This window comes from Sus scrofa, chromosome 1 (genome assembly GCF_054392235.1).
Source record: "Sus scrofa isolate SSC_HxYL_T2T_F1_AM1 chromosome 1, Sscrofa_HxYL_maternal_Yorkshire_Landrace_v2.0, whole genome shotgun sequence".
NCBI classification, from domain to species: domain Eukaryota; kingdom Metazoa; phylum Chordata; class Mammalia; order Artiodactyla; family Suidae; genus Sus; species Sus scrofa.
Genome location: NC_139383.1, coordinates 154,161,770 through 154,176,386, shown reverse-complemented (window position 1 = coordinate 154,176,386; position 14,617 = coordinate 154,161,770). Strand labels below are relative to the sequence as shown.

The 14,617-nt window shown below is 40.6% G+C and overlaps 1 protein-coding gene across 9 annotated transcripts in view; it reads right to left on the bottom strand.

Moving 5' to 3' along the window:
• Positions 1 to 14,617, bottom strand: part of OTUD7A (OTU deubiquitinase 7A) — a 313,215-nt gene that overhangs the window by 66,786 nt on the left and 231,812 nt on the right. For all 9 annotated transcript variants that reach the window (XM_085017243.1, XM_021098709.2, XM_085017271.1 and 6 more), the window contains 2 exons: positions 6,971 to 7,153; positions 248 to 466 (listed from right to left, as the gene is read on the bottom strand). In XM_085017243.1, the coding sequence (XP_084873369.1) occupies positions 248 to 466; positions 6,971 to 7,153 (402 nt within the window). The remainder of the gene's footprint in view (positions 1 to 247; positions 467 to 6,970; positions 7,154 to 14,617) is intronic.

The window sequence follows — 14,617 nt, the reverse complement described above, 5'->3', positions numbered from 1 at the left end:
TTGGCACACAGTTGGGGCTGGGGGCTGGATGGGAAAGGAGAGAAGTGGGGTTCTCTCTGGGGGGTTGGTGTTAGCTTGGCCAGGCTAAATTTAGGAACAAAGAGAACACTTCAGAGATCCCAGCATCTCTCCACTGTTGGCATAGGGGAGGGCAGGGCCCGCAGGTACCCAGAGCCCAACTAAGCCCTGAACTGGGTTGCCATCTGCTCCCCAATGAGGCAGGTCTGCCTGGGGTGGGGAAACTCACCCGCCTGCTCTAGAGCCACCATGGTCGCCTGCTCAATCAAGTCCCGCTCCACGAAGCTCCGAAAGTCTTCACTGTACACGCTCAGGTCTGGCAGCTGGAACGTGTAGATGGGCATCTCCAGTGGGAACTGCTCGCTGCTGCACTCACTCGCCACGTGGGACCGCGCCAGGGACACGATGGCTGAGCTGGCGTGGGAAATCCCTCGCGAGAGCCGCTTCTCTGCAGAGGGAAGACAAAAGGGCTAAGTGTCAGGGCAGTGGGAGTGGGGAGGGGCCTGCACACACATGCACACGTATGCACGCAGCACACCCAACACATGCACACACCTCTACACACACAGTGCATGTGTGGGTGCCCGTGTAGGACACGTGTGTGCACACATGCACGATACACATACAAGTCATATAACATACATGGCACATATGCACATGTGTGCACACATGTAGACACATCCAGGTACACACACAACAGACACAGAGGCACACCCATGTACACCTGCACACCTATCTCCCCCCCAGCCATCCTGCCAGTGTTTTCCATGGGCTGTTCTCAGGCTGGGCTAACATCACCACCACGTGGCATATGGCACTTACTCAGGGAGTCATGCAACCACTTAGAGGGAGACCAGGAGCAGGTCCACCACACCAGTACCATCGATCAGTATCCTTCAAGATCACCAGCCTTGCTTTTTGGGTCCTAAGTTATATCAAACAGTTCAACAGAGTTGCCCTCTCAGGGCACTAAGTGCTACAAGGGGGGCTGCCTTTGTTTTTTATGCACTTACTTTTTTTTTTTTTTTTTTTTTTTTTTGTCTTTTTGTCTTTTCTAGGGCTGCTTCCACAGCATATGGAGATTCCCAGGCTAGGGGTCTAACTGGAGCTGTAGCCACCAGCCTACGCCAGAGCCACAGCAACACGGGATCTGAGCCGCATCTGCAACCTACACCACAGCTCTCGGCAACGCCGGATCCTTAACCCACTGAGCAAGGCCAGGGATCTAACCTGCAACCTCATGGTTCCTAGTCAGATTCGTTAACCACTGTGCCACGACGGGAACTCCGCACTTACATTTTTAAAGTGAGAAGAAATCTATTTGCCTCCCTCCACTGTGGCTTGGATTTTAAGGTAGGTCACCTTTACTAAAGTTATTCTGATGAACACATCCTACAGGAAGATTCCTCAGGACGTAAATATTAAGCCATTACATGCTTCTCTTCTGTCGAGATTTTCTCTTACCGCGGCACTCTTGAAAAATGGTGGTCTATCCTGGTCTTATTCTACCTAATTTTTCCAACCAAGAGGTGAGAAATGCAGTGTAGAATTTCTCTAAAGTATAACATGTTACTTTATTCAGAAGCCAATCATCTGATCTAAACACTAGAGCAGAAAAGTAGATGTATTTGAAAACGTACTTGTTTTTTAAAGAACTGTGAATAATAGCTAAAGAATTCTTCAATATGTGATGGTAGGGATGGGGTTTTCTTTTTTACAGTAGTCCTCCTTTAATGGTCAGGAAAACAAAATTCAAACTGGCATTTGAACAAATACTATCTGAATCCTGGAGCAAATCCATGAGTATCCACTTAGGCCATAAGGACTCCCTGTTCACAGCTCAGGTTCTATGCTCATGATCCCTCCCAAAGACATGCTTCTGCCCCTCCCCCTCTTGTCATGTGCTGATGGAAAAGCCACACCCATGCTTTCATCCCGAGCAGGAGCTCCACCTCACACGTGCAAGAGTAGTGGCTAGCAATACCATTAAAGTAATTTTGCTAAAGTATATGAAAAACAAGAGGCTTCTGATCCTGCGGTAAGTTACTTTTAAATTCAAAGCTAATTCTCAGAAGCCTCACATATTTGCACATCAAAATGAATGCTATGTCCCAGAGACTGGGTATTTCAAAAGGATTGGTTTTGATTCATCTTTGATTTTACTCTGAGACCAAGATGATTAAGTATGTTGTGTTTTGAAGAAGGGCAAGAAGCACACCACAGGCCACCAGGAGGATGATACAGAGCACAGGGGCCTGCTGGTTGTCCTTGGGAGACAGGCCCCTGGCTTCCTGGGCTTGGTCCAGGTCCCCGAGAGCAGGAGCAAAGGAGACCCCACGTTCTCCTGGGCTTACAAGCTTTGCTGAGGTCACATTTCTTGCTACCAGATACCTTTCTGGAATCTGGGAAAGCAGGAACTGGCCATCCCTCAGGACCTAGTAAAGAGGGATGTCAGGTTTGCCCTAACATTTGAGGTGATGTGAACCCACACTGCTGGCAGCAGTGGGAATGTGCCGGGCATTCCTTCTTGGCTTATCCATCTGCACCTACTGCCAATTGATGAGGACCTTGGACACACCGTACCTCATGGTATAATATGATGTGCTATGAAGCAGTTCCAAGTAGTAAATATTTGGAGTCTGAAGGAAAAAGCCTTTTTTGAACTAAAAGGAATTATGTTAAAGATCGTATAATGTGAAATATTAGCTCCCATTTCTTAACACCTCCCAACCACCACTTTCATGAATGCACATATATAATCACACACACACACACACACACACACACACACACACACACACACACATTCTTTACAAATGAACTCAGTAATCCCTTTGGAAGTATTAATAAACTAAATAAAACAGGAATGACCATTTTCAGAGTTATGCCCCAGAGAAATACAGAGAGATTAAAAAAAAAAACCCCAAACAACAGTGAGGAAATGTACAGAATTTCCCAACCCTTGATAAATATCTACGGTTTTAGGCCAGGGGATATGTATTAACTCTGTCTTCGTCCTTCCCTCCTTCCTTCCTCTCTCCCTTCCTTCCTACCACACCTGCAGCATATGGAAGTTTCCAGGCCAGGGATCAAACCTGCACCACAGCAGTGATGCAAGCCACTGCAGTGACAACGCCAGATCCTTAACCCGCTGCACCACCAGAGAACTCCATGTTTTCTAATTTGCTGTATTCTTGAGCCTCTGGCATCTGGGTCCTCCCTGACTGGAGAGAGGATTTCCATATAGAAATAGCCAATTCTCAGAAATACCAAAGGACTCCCCCAAGAGGACATCTTTCCTATGCAAACCAGCCAACTCAGAGCCCATACTCTGAACCATCTCCCCTGATTCTTCAACCAGCAGGTCATACTCTTTCCCTAATTACCCCATAACATAATTAAATATGGCATGTAAATACCTTTAGGTACTTATAGACTTAGGAGATTGATCATGCAAAAATTATTTTAGAAAACAGGCCTTGTGGAGTTCCCTGGTGGCTCAGTGGGTTAAGGATATGGTGTCATCACTGCTGTGGCACAGATTTGATACCTGATCCAGGAACTTCTGCATGCCATGGGTGTGGCAAAAAAAATACTCTTTGAGAAAGTATTCTTTCAGCAAAAGATAAATGTGAGTAGATAAAGAAGTTGACCATCATCTAAACAAGCAATGAAAAGAACCTAAATATGATTGGGGGCATATGGAGCCAAGAAGGGAGAAGATAAAAACAAAGACACATATCTTTTTCAGGGTAAAATAAAACTGTTGATAAGTTTTGAAAATTAATGGAGAAAAAAGCCTAAATACAGGTTTTTTTTCCCCTTTTCTTTTTAGGGCTACACCGTGGCATATTGAAGTTCATAGGCTAGAGGTCGAATTGGAGCTTCAACTGCCACAGCCACAGCCACAGCCACCCTGGATCCTTAATCCAGGGTGAGGCTAGGGACTGAACTCTCATCCTCATGGATACTAGTTGCTTCACTGAGTCACAATGGGAACTCCCTAAACAAAGGTTTTAATAGAACAATGTTAACTATAACATAAGTAGAACATATAACTTTCAAACCCGTTGAAAAATTAAGTTAGCCAGAAAAGACAGACAAGGAGAAAGATACATAGGAAAAAAAAAGCATGGCAAATGAAACACATAACATATAAAAGCACAGGTAGGACAATAATAAAAACAAAATAAACGGATTAAATTCACTGCTTAAAAGACAGACACTCAGATTGGATAATAAAATAATATCTGATGATAAATTACTTCGGAGAATCACATTTGATATAAAGGATAATAAAAAGTTGAAATAACAGCTGAAAAATGTTATTCCAGGCAGGTATGAACTAAAAGAAGGGCAGGGTAGCGGCTTAATAACTAAAGCAGATTTAAAGGTAAACACAATTATGTAGGACAATGTGACACTCTTGGTAACAAGGCATATTAGAACCAGATGACCTAACAATTATGAATACACATGCACCTAGCAATATAGCCCTGAAATGTAGTTGTAAGGAAATGGATAATGAATATTAAACTTACTAACTCTTTTCTAGACAACAGGGTAAGCATAAAAGAATAATCCAAGACAGAGATTCCAATACAGCTTGAATAATAACAAGGCTGGGCTAACAGAAACAAAGATAATATTCACAACAGTTTGGGAGGACTGACCTATTGCAGTAGGAGAAGAAGTGGAATTCGTTGTATAAATACAAGAGAAATATTAAATTATTTCAGATTCTATAATTGCATATTTCAAAAACCCAAGAGGTTCTACAAGAACAAATAGTATTCACAAGAGAATTTATGTAATGACTGGATAGAAGGTAAATATACAAAAAACAAGTTGCTTTTTTCTGCATCTAAAGTCTTAATAGAAACAAATAAATGGAGCCAGACATGGAGGGTTCTTGAATGGAACAATAATATTACAGTATGCCAACTAATCTCAAAATAAAAATCCAATCCAATTCCAATCAGAATTCCAATTCTCAGGTTTACATGGCAGAAAAAATATCCAAAAACGTGAAAAAGTTTTGGAAAAAAACAGCAGTAAAGGAATGGGCCTTTGCAGAGAGTAATACTATATGAAACTTTGAGTCAAATGTAACAGGATGGGTGGCCACACAAAAGACAGAGTCTAGAAACAGACACAAATATATTTGGGGGAAGTTAGTATGACAAAGCTGTCATTTTAGTTCAGTGGGAGAGGGATGCTTTATTCAATAAATGTGCTAGAAAACCTCATTCTCAATCCAGAGAAGCAAAACTAGATCCTCAGCTATTACTCAAATTGATTATAAAACCAAAGAACAAAATTTAAAAACAAATACAAGAAAATATATTAGTGACTTTGCATTCCAGGAGAACTTCTGAAGTGAGAGAGGATACCCATTGACCATGAATGAACAGCAATATAAATGTTTTGTATGGGAGAATATGCTGTGAATAGCCATAAGGCAAGTAATACAGTGGGATACACACACACACACACACGCACAATATATGTTGCAGTCTTCATTATAAAGAATGCTAAAATTGATAAGAAAAATGCAAACAAATCATTAGAAAAGTGGACAAAGTATGTGAACAGGAAAGACACAGAAGGGGAAGTCCAATTGGCTTACAAGCAAATGACAAGATGAAAATTAAAATACACTATTTTTCACCCTTCAGAGTACATAAACAACATAAAAGCATCGTGAGAACATTCAGTCCTTGCAAAGATGAAAGGAAACAACCAGTTTCACATGTGGCAAAAAGAAATGTGCTTGGGAAAGAAGTCCTAAAGCATTAAATTAAAAATACACATGTGTTGACACACTAAATCCACTTTGGAAATGTTAACCTATAGAAATAAAAGCACTAGTAGGTATGAATTACAGGTAGAAGGTTTATCTTAGCATTGCTTGTAGTGTCAAAACCCACCACCACCAATAAAATCCAAGAAAAAAACGAATCGCTATGAATACAGGCATGGTTTATAAATGATTGTGGAATAGAATATTAAGTGAGTATGTTCAATGAAACCAGCACTCTGTCAAGGGCATTATGTGCTTTTGCTTCTGACTGCCTTTGCATTTTGAACAAGCAAAGTAAGAGGAGCAGGAGACAGAACAGGACACAACCACTGGTTAGTCTCCCTGAGATCTGGGAAGGGTGAACAAGAAAACGCTTACGTTTTCTTTATATATCTTTGTATTATTTCCTTTGTTATCATGAGATTTTCTTCTTTTCTTTTTGTTTTGTTTTGTTTTTTGGCTACACCACAGCATATGGAAGTTCCTGGGCCAGGGATTGAATCCAAGTCACAGCTGCAATCTACGCCACCATTGCAGCAATGCTGGATCCTTAACCCACTGCACAACAGCAGGAACTTCACTATGAGTTTTTCTTACTTCTGTAATTAAGGAAAGGAAACAGAGCACAAAAGGTGATAACAACAATACTAAATAATTGCAGGGGCTAGAGATGTCTGGTCTGGAAAAACCAGGACACCAGAAAGAATGTGGACTACTTTTCTTAGGCAAGAATGGAAGCTGTATGGGAGTTCCTGATGTGGCACAGTGGAAACGAATCCTACTAGGAACCATGAGGTTGTGGGTTCTATCCCTGGCCTTGCTCAGTGGGTTAAGGATCTGGCGTTTCCATGAGCTGTGGTATAGGTTGCAGACTCGGCTTGGATCTGGCGTTGCTGTGGCTGTGTGTAGGCCAGCAGCAATAGCTCTGATTAGACGGCTAGCCTGGGAACCTCCATATGTCATGGATGTGGCCCTAAAAAAAAGAATGGAAGCTGCTGAGGACAGTTCAGCTTAGTCTGAGGCATGGTGCCTGGGGCGGCCCATTTGCCTGCAGCTGGGAGGTAATGACCTCACTGCTCTGTGCACCCCACCCCAACCCACATGCAAGTCAGGGCATGCCAGCCAGGATGGTGATCCCTCAGCCAGTACCTTGGGCAATGTCCTCCTGCCTAGGCAGGCAGGGTCGCTCGGCTGTGTGCCCAGGAGGTGGCGGCTCTCGCTCGGGCTGCTTGGGACACCTGCCCTCGTTGAACACAGGTGGCAGGTTGGCTGTGTGCACTTGTCGGAGCTGCTCATAGTCACTCAGAGCGGCCGTCAGGTCCCAGTTCTTGCCTGGAGAGGAGAAATGGCAAGAGATTACAATAGTGATGCATGAATAACAAACAGTCGCATTGTTAGGAAAGAACCACAAAAAGGGTTTCTTTTCATTACAAACTTCCTACCAATAGTTCTCATTTTTCTTTTTTTTCTCTGGTTTTTCACTCAATAGTTTTTAGCATATTCACAGAGCTGTGTAACCATCAACACTGTACAATTCCAGAACATTTTCATTAACCTGAAAAGTAACTTTATTTTTTGGCCTCCAGGAGGCATATGGAATCCCCTGGCCAGGGGATTGTTGCAACCTCTGCAGCAACAATGGATCCTTAGCCCACTGTGTTGGCCCAATCAGGCTAGATTGGAACCTGCGTCCCAGCACTTCAGAGAAGCTGCTAATCCCATTCTTAAAAAATTCTTAAAAAAATTTTAAGAATTCTTAAAAAATTTTTTTCATTACAGTTGATTTACAATGTTCTGTCAATTTCTGCTGTACAGCAAAGTGACCCAGTTATACATTTATATACATTCTTTTTTTTACATTCATCATGTTCCATCACAAGTGATTAGACATGGTTCCCTGTGCTATACAGCAGGATCTCATTACTTATCCACTCCAAATGCAAAAGCTTGCATCTACTAACCCCAAACTCCCAGTCCATCCCACTCCTGGGCCCTTGAAAACCACAAGTCTGTTCTCCATGGCCATGAATTTCTTTCTTTTCTGAAGATAGGTTCATTTGTGCAGCATATTAGATTTCAGATATGTGATATAATATGGTATTTGTCTTTCTCTTTCTGACTTACTTCATTTAGTATGAGAATCCCTAGTTCCATCCATGTTGCTGCAAATGGCTTTATTTTGTTCCTTTTTATGGCTGAGTAGCATTCCATCATATACATGTACCACATCTTCTTAATCCATTCATCGGTTGAGGGACATTTAGGGTGTTTCCATGTCTTGGCTATTGTGAATAGTGCTGTAGTGAACATAGGGGTACATGTATCTTTTTCAATGAAAGTTTTATCTTGGTATATGCCCAGGAGTGGGATTGCTGGGTCATATGGTAGTTCTATTTTTAGTTTTCTGAGGTACCTCCATACTGTTTTCCATAGTGGTTGTACCAACTTACATTCCCACCAACAGTGTAGGAGGGGTCCCTTTTCTCCACACCCTCCCCAGCATTTGTTATTTGTTGACTTTTTAATGATGGCCATTCTGACTGGTGTGAGATGGTACTCATTGTAGTTTTGATTTGCATTTCCCTGATAATTGGTGATATAGAACATTTTTTCATGTGCCATCTGTATGTCTTCTTTGGAGAAATGTCTATGCAGGTCTTCTGCCCATTTTTCAATTGGGTAGTTTATTATTATTATTATCATTTTTTGCTGTTGAGTTGTATGAGTTGTTTGTACATTTTGGAAATTAAGCCTTTGTTGTTGCACCATTTGAAACTATTTTCTACCATTCCGTAGATTTTTTGTTTTGTTTTTGTCCATCCCGCGGCATATGGTATTCCTGGGCCAGGGATCCGATAGAAGCTGTGGTCACAACCTAAGCCACAGCTGTAGCAATGCCAGATGCTTAACCCACTGTGTTGGGCTGGGGATTGTACCCATATCCCAATGCTCCTAGGATGCTGCCAATCCTATTTTACCCCCATTCTCCTTGCTTGGTCCTGCAATAAACCTTTCTCTGCTCTAAATCTGATGTTTTTGTATTGTTTGGCCTCACTGTGTGTCAGGCACATGAACTTGCAAACCCTCCAATATGGTTCTTTCTACCCAGCTGCATCTCCCCTGCAGAGCTGCCCTGGGCACAAGACTTGGTCCCTAAGGAAGTTCTTAGGAAGGGTAAGTGAGATGAAGAGATTATGTCTGTAAAGATCTTAGCCCTCGGAAAGCTCTTAATATTATGATCATTCATGATAAATTTTTTCTTATGATGTTTTCTATCATTTATGGTTGAAATCCAGCTGATAAGTGACGCTACTGAGATTCGAATATGCATCTGTCTTGATTAACACCTAAGCTTTGGGGGCTACAGTTCCCTTTATTTTTTTTTTATTTTTTTATTTTTTTGTCTTTTTGTTGTTGTTGTTGTTGCTATTTCTTGGGCCGCTCCCGCGGCATATGGAGGTTCCCAGGCTAGGGGTCCAATCGGAGCTGTAGCCGCTGGCCTACGCCAGAGCCACAGCAACTTGGGATCCGAGCCGTGTCTGCGACCTACACCACAGCTCACGGCAATGCCGGATCGTTAACCCGCTGAGCAACGGCAGGGACCGAACCCGCAACCTCATGGTTCCTAGTCAGATTCGTTAACCACTGCGCCACAACGGGAACTCCCAGTTCCCTTTAACTTGACCTTGTTTTGGGCATCATGGCTCCTGGCTGCTGACCACCCTTGAGACTTCCCTGTCTGGCACCCATCCATCACCATTCCTTAATAGGACTTGCCTTCCTTTACTCCATCCCCACCTTGCCAGTGTTTTCACCTGATGGTCCTTACTCTTCCCCACAGACTCATCTGTGAAATGTCATTCAGGTATCACTCATGCCACCTCCTAATCTGGCAGGCCACTAGGCCCTGGGAGGAAAGACACCAGAAGGCCTGACTCCAAAAGGACACTTTAATAACCCCCTTACCCTGTGACTGAACACTCAATGTCCTCTTTTCTGGCTCCTTTGACTTTTCTGCCCTTTAAACACATGGATTCCCCTCATTTTCTTCTTATTCTTCTTTTCTTCTCTTGATTGATAGCCTTTTTGAAGTTAAGACCATTTCTATGTGAATGATCATGAATCTGGTTACAGTCTGTATTCTAAGCTCCAAGGCCAAATATTCAACTATGGCAGATGCTAGTTGACTAGTCAGTCTCTAGTCCCCTCTTTCTGATTCTATATGCACAGAATCTTGATTGATTTGCAAGAGCAATCTGCACAGCTAGAAATTCTCATTTTCTCCTGTAGCCGACCTGAGAGCTTTTGATGATGTTCCAATAGAATTTCCTTCCAAGCAGCAGGATAGTGTCACTGTCTAGAAGAAAACCTTAACCCAAAGCCTTGTGAGATGGAGGCAGCTGCCTGATACATGGTTCCTTTTGGGCATTTCTGCAATTTGTGATGTTTATACACAACAAAGGACTGGAGTACCAGCAGATGCAGGTTTTACTCCCAGTATGGCTTATTGATGAAGTGCTTGTGCTTTAAACTTCTAATTTATTTTATATTTTATTTTATTTTATTTTTTGTCTTTTTTAGGGCTGCACCCATGGCACATGGAGGTTCCCAGGCTAGGGGTTGAAACAGAGCTGTAGCTGTCAGCCTACACCACAGCCACGGCAGCTCAGAATCCAAGCCGTGTCTGCAACCTACACCACAGCTCAGGGAAAGGCCAGATCCATAACCCACTGAGCAAGGCCAGGGATCAAACCTGCATCCTCATGGAGACTAGCTGGGTGCATTAACCACTGAGCAATGATGGGAACTCCAACTTTTTATTTTCTTAAGAGGAAGATCAGGTGAGGTTTGATCTCAAGTTAAACAGCTTATTTTGTTGTGTCTCACAAAAGGGTATGTAGTGCTTTAATTCTGCACTAATGTATCACATCTATAAAGGAAAACGATGGAGCAGAGATGCATGGACTTATAGGAAGATGTGAAACAGGAGCTGACTAAACTCAGGGGAAAAAGAAAAAAAAAGAGTTAAAATAATTTCAGAGATGAAGTTCAGTTATAGGGGAGCAGAGAGAAAACAGGTATAATTTAGCAAAGCATAGTTAGGACCATAAAAATGAAAATTAGTAAAGTGAACAAAATGAAACAAAGGGTTTCAAGGAAATGGTATATATAGGCTATAAGTGAAAGAAACATCACATACACATCATTGGAGCCCAAAATAAGAAATCTAAAACAATGGAAAAGAAAAAGGAATTTAAAAATTATAATGAAAAGAGAAGACTTCTTTTTCTTTTAACCATATGGAGATTTTGTTATTTCCTTATAATTAGGCAAGCTCAACAAAATGATATGCTAATTAAATTTATAAAATACCTCAGTAATAAAATTTCATGAAATTTTAAGTAAAGGAAAAGTGTTTGTCACATGAAATCACATCACATTGGACTGGCACCATGGTTCATGTTCTGGGTGCCTGTGATTCCCTCTTCTGTTGATTCTCAAAAAAAGAAATTTAAAAAATACATAGTACCATGAAATATATTTTTCTTTATTTCATAATTTCAGAAAAAAATATTTGCACACAAATGTAAATACTAAACAATTAAACATGTATTATCTCCTCGGAGTTCCCGTCATGTCTCAGCAGTTAACGCACCAGACTAGCATCCATGAGGATGCAGGTTTGATCCCTGGCCTCACTCAGTGGGTTAAGGATCCAGCGTTGCTGTGAGCTGTGGTGTAGGTTACAGATGTGGCTTGGATCATGGCTTGTTGTGGCTGTGGCATAGGTCAGCGGCTACAGCTCCGATTCAACCCCTAGCATGGGAACCTCCACATGCCATGGACGCGGCCCTAAAGAGACAAAAAGACAAAAAAAAAAAAAAAAAGTATAATCTCCTCAATGTTCTTCCATTAATTAAGAAGGAACAAAAATCAACAGCCATGATAGAGTTATGGGTATCCAATCACTCTATCCAATCAGGAAAATGTAAAGGAAAATCAGGAGTGGAGGAGATACCAGTTTTAGGATAGTAATCTAAGACCAGCAATCACAGATTTACTCTTTCAAAAAAAAGAAGTTCTGATATAAATACTTGATCCTATGCATCAAAAGGGCACATTGTATATACAAAAACTGTGCTAATGTAATCAACACCATACTATATCCTTATAACATTATATGTTTTAAAGAGACCTATTTGAATATTTTAGTGAAAAGGAAAGACAATCAGGCTGATAACATACTTCTTGGCAACATCACTCAATGCCTGAGGACAACGGAGCCACATTTACAAGGTAATGAAAGAAACAAAGAAGTTTGAGCTAAGAAGTGTTTATATTCATCTAGGCTATTCCTTCATGGATAAAGCCTACAGACAAACCATTGTAAACATGTATGAGTTCAGGAAATATTAGTCAAGTGGATATTTCCTGAGAAAACTACTAGAAGGTGAGTTCTAGCCAATCAAGAATGAATGGAGCTTTGGCAAATGGAAATTCAGGCAGCAGTAAATATATTTAACGGTATAGCTAAGTAAAAGCAAAGGTACAGATACAAATGACAGACAAAAATGTCAATATTCCGCAGAAGAAAAATGGTACAATCAATGAAAATGGTAGAAGGTAGAAAGTGGAATCCACTTACAGTTGTTTCAGCTGTACTACATGGGAGTACAAAACAGAATTTAAAGTTGGCAGATTAAACATAAATATGTGAATATATATATATAGGAACAAAGGAAGATACTAAAACATATGAATGGCACACTTCTGACTAAATTGGATGGTAGAAGAGAGAGGGGAAGGAGGAAGAAAATATGAACTAGTTCTATTGAGGCAGATCCTTGGAACCAACTATAAGGAAAAGGAAAATGATGTTCAAAGCAGCACCATTTACAGCAGCCAAGACATGGAAACAACCTAAATGTCCATTGTCAGAGATAAATAAGATGTGGAATCTCTTTCTCTCTCTATCTACACACACACACACACACACACACACACACACACAAAATGGAATACTGGTTGTAAAAAGGATGAAATGTGCAGCAACATGGATGGACCTGGAGTAAGTCAGAGAAAGACAAATACCATATGATATGGCTTATATGTGGAATCTAAAATATGATGCAAATGAACTGAAACAGAAGCAGGCTCACAGACATGGATAATAAACTTATGGTTACCAAAGGGGAGAGCAGGTGGTGGGGAGAGAGATAAATTAGACATTTGGGATTATATATACATGTTACTATATATAAAACAGATAAATAACAAGAACCTATGGTATAGCATAGGGAACTATACTCAATATCTTGTAATAACCTACGGTGCATGTACATATATATATACACACACACACACGCGCACAAACATATATGTATAACTGAATCCCTTTGCTGTACACTCAAAACTAATACATTATACATTAACTATACTTCAATTAAAAAATACATTTAACATGGACTTGGAGAATACACCTGTGGCTGCCTGGAGGGAGAGGGAGGGAGTGGGAGGGATCAGGAGCTTGGGGTTATCAGATACAACTTGGAATGGATTTACAAGGAGATCCTGCTGAGTAGCATAGAGAACTATGTCTAGATACTTATATTGCAACAGAACAAAGGGTGAGAAAAAAATGTATACATGTAAGAGTAACTTGGTCCCCATGCTGTACAGTGGAAAAAACATTAAAATAAAAAAAATCTGAAAAAAAATACTGAACAAATATATTCAGTTAAAATTTACCTTAAATTATACTTATAAATTGCATTCTCTGAACAAAATAAAGCTATTATTAGTAAAAAGAAATACATTTAAAAGTCAACTATACTGCAATAAAATTTATTTTAAAAATACATTAAAAAAGGAAAAGGGGAAAGATGATAGTACCCAAAGGCAGAATTTTTAAAAGTAACCAGTAGATAAAAAACTTAACTTTTCTAAATATCAGAAAAACATTTAGAGAGTTCCTGCTGTGGCTCAGTAATAATTAATCCAACTAGTATCCACAGAGGTGGGTTTGATCCCTGACCCTGCTTAGTGGGTTAAGAATCTGGTGTTGCTGTGAGCTGTGGTGTAGGTTGCAGATATGGATCGGATCCTGCATTGCTGTGGCTGTGGTGTATGCTGGCAGCTGCAGCTCCAATCTGACCCCAGCCTGGGAACTTTCATATGCTGCAAGGGCAGCCCTAAAAAAAAAAAAAAAAAAAAAAAAAAAAAAGAAAAAAAGAAAAGAAAAGAAAAACAGTTAAAAAGACAAAATATAAAGTCATTTAAATATACATAAATAGAAAATATAATATGACAGAACTAAGACCAACCACGTCTATAATAGCAATAAATTTAAACAGGTTTAAAGCAGCTATTTAAAGAAAAGGATTTTCATATTACCACAAAAAGCAAAGACCAACCTTGGCTGTATATGGAAGATATATCTAGAGCTAAGTGATTAAGAAAGGTTTTAGCTAAAGGGGAAGAACCATGGTTTATCAGGTTTACTAGGCAAAGATAAAACAATAACAACAACAACAACAACAGGCAAAAGAGGGGTCATGATCTTATGCCAAACAAAGCAGAATTAAATAAGATGAGGAAGACCAATTTATATAACGCTAAAGGGTTCAGTATACAGTGGCAATCATGCTTTTTATTTTCTGTATTTTTAAGGCTTCACTAACCTGGGAAAGATCTCCCTTCTTGCAACTCTCTAATGCCTATGATAGCAAGCTAGTGCCCTGCAAGCATGCCTTCATATGAAAAAACAAGCCAATCCAGAGCCTGCACACCCAACTA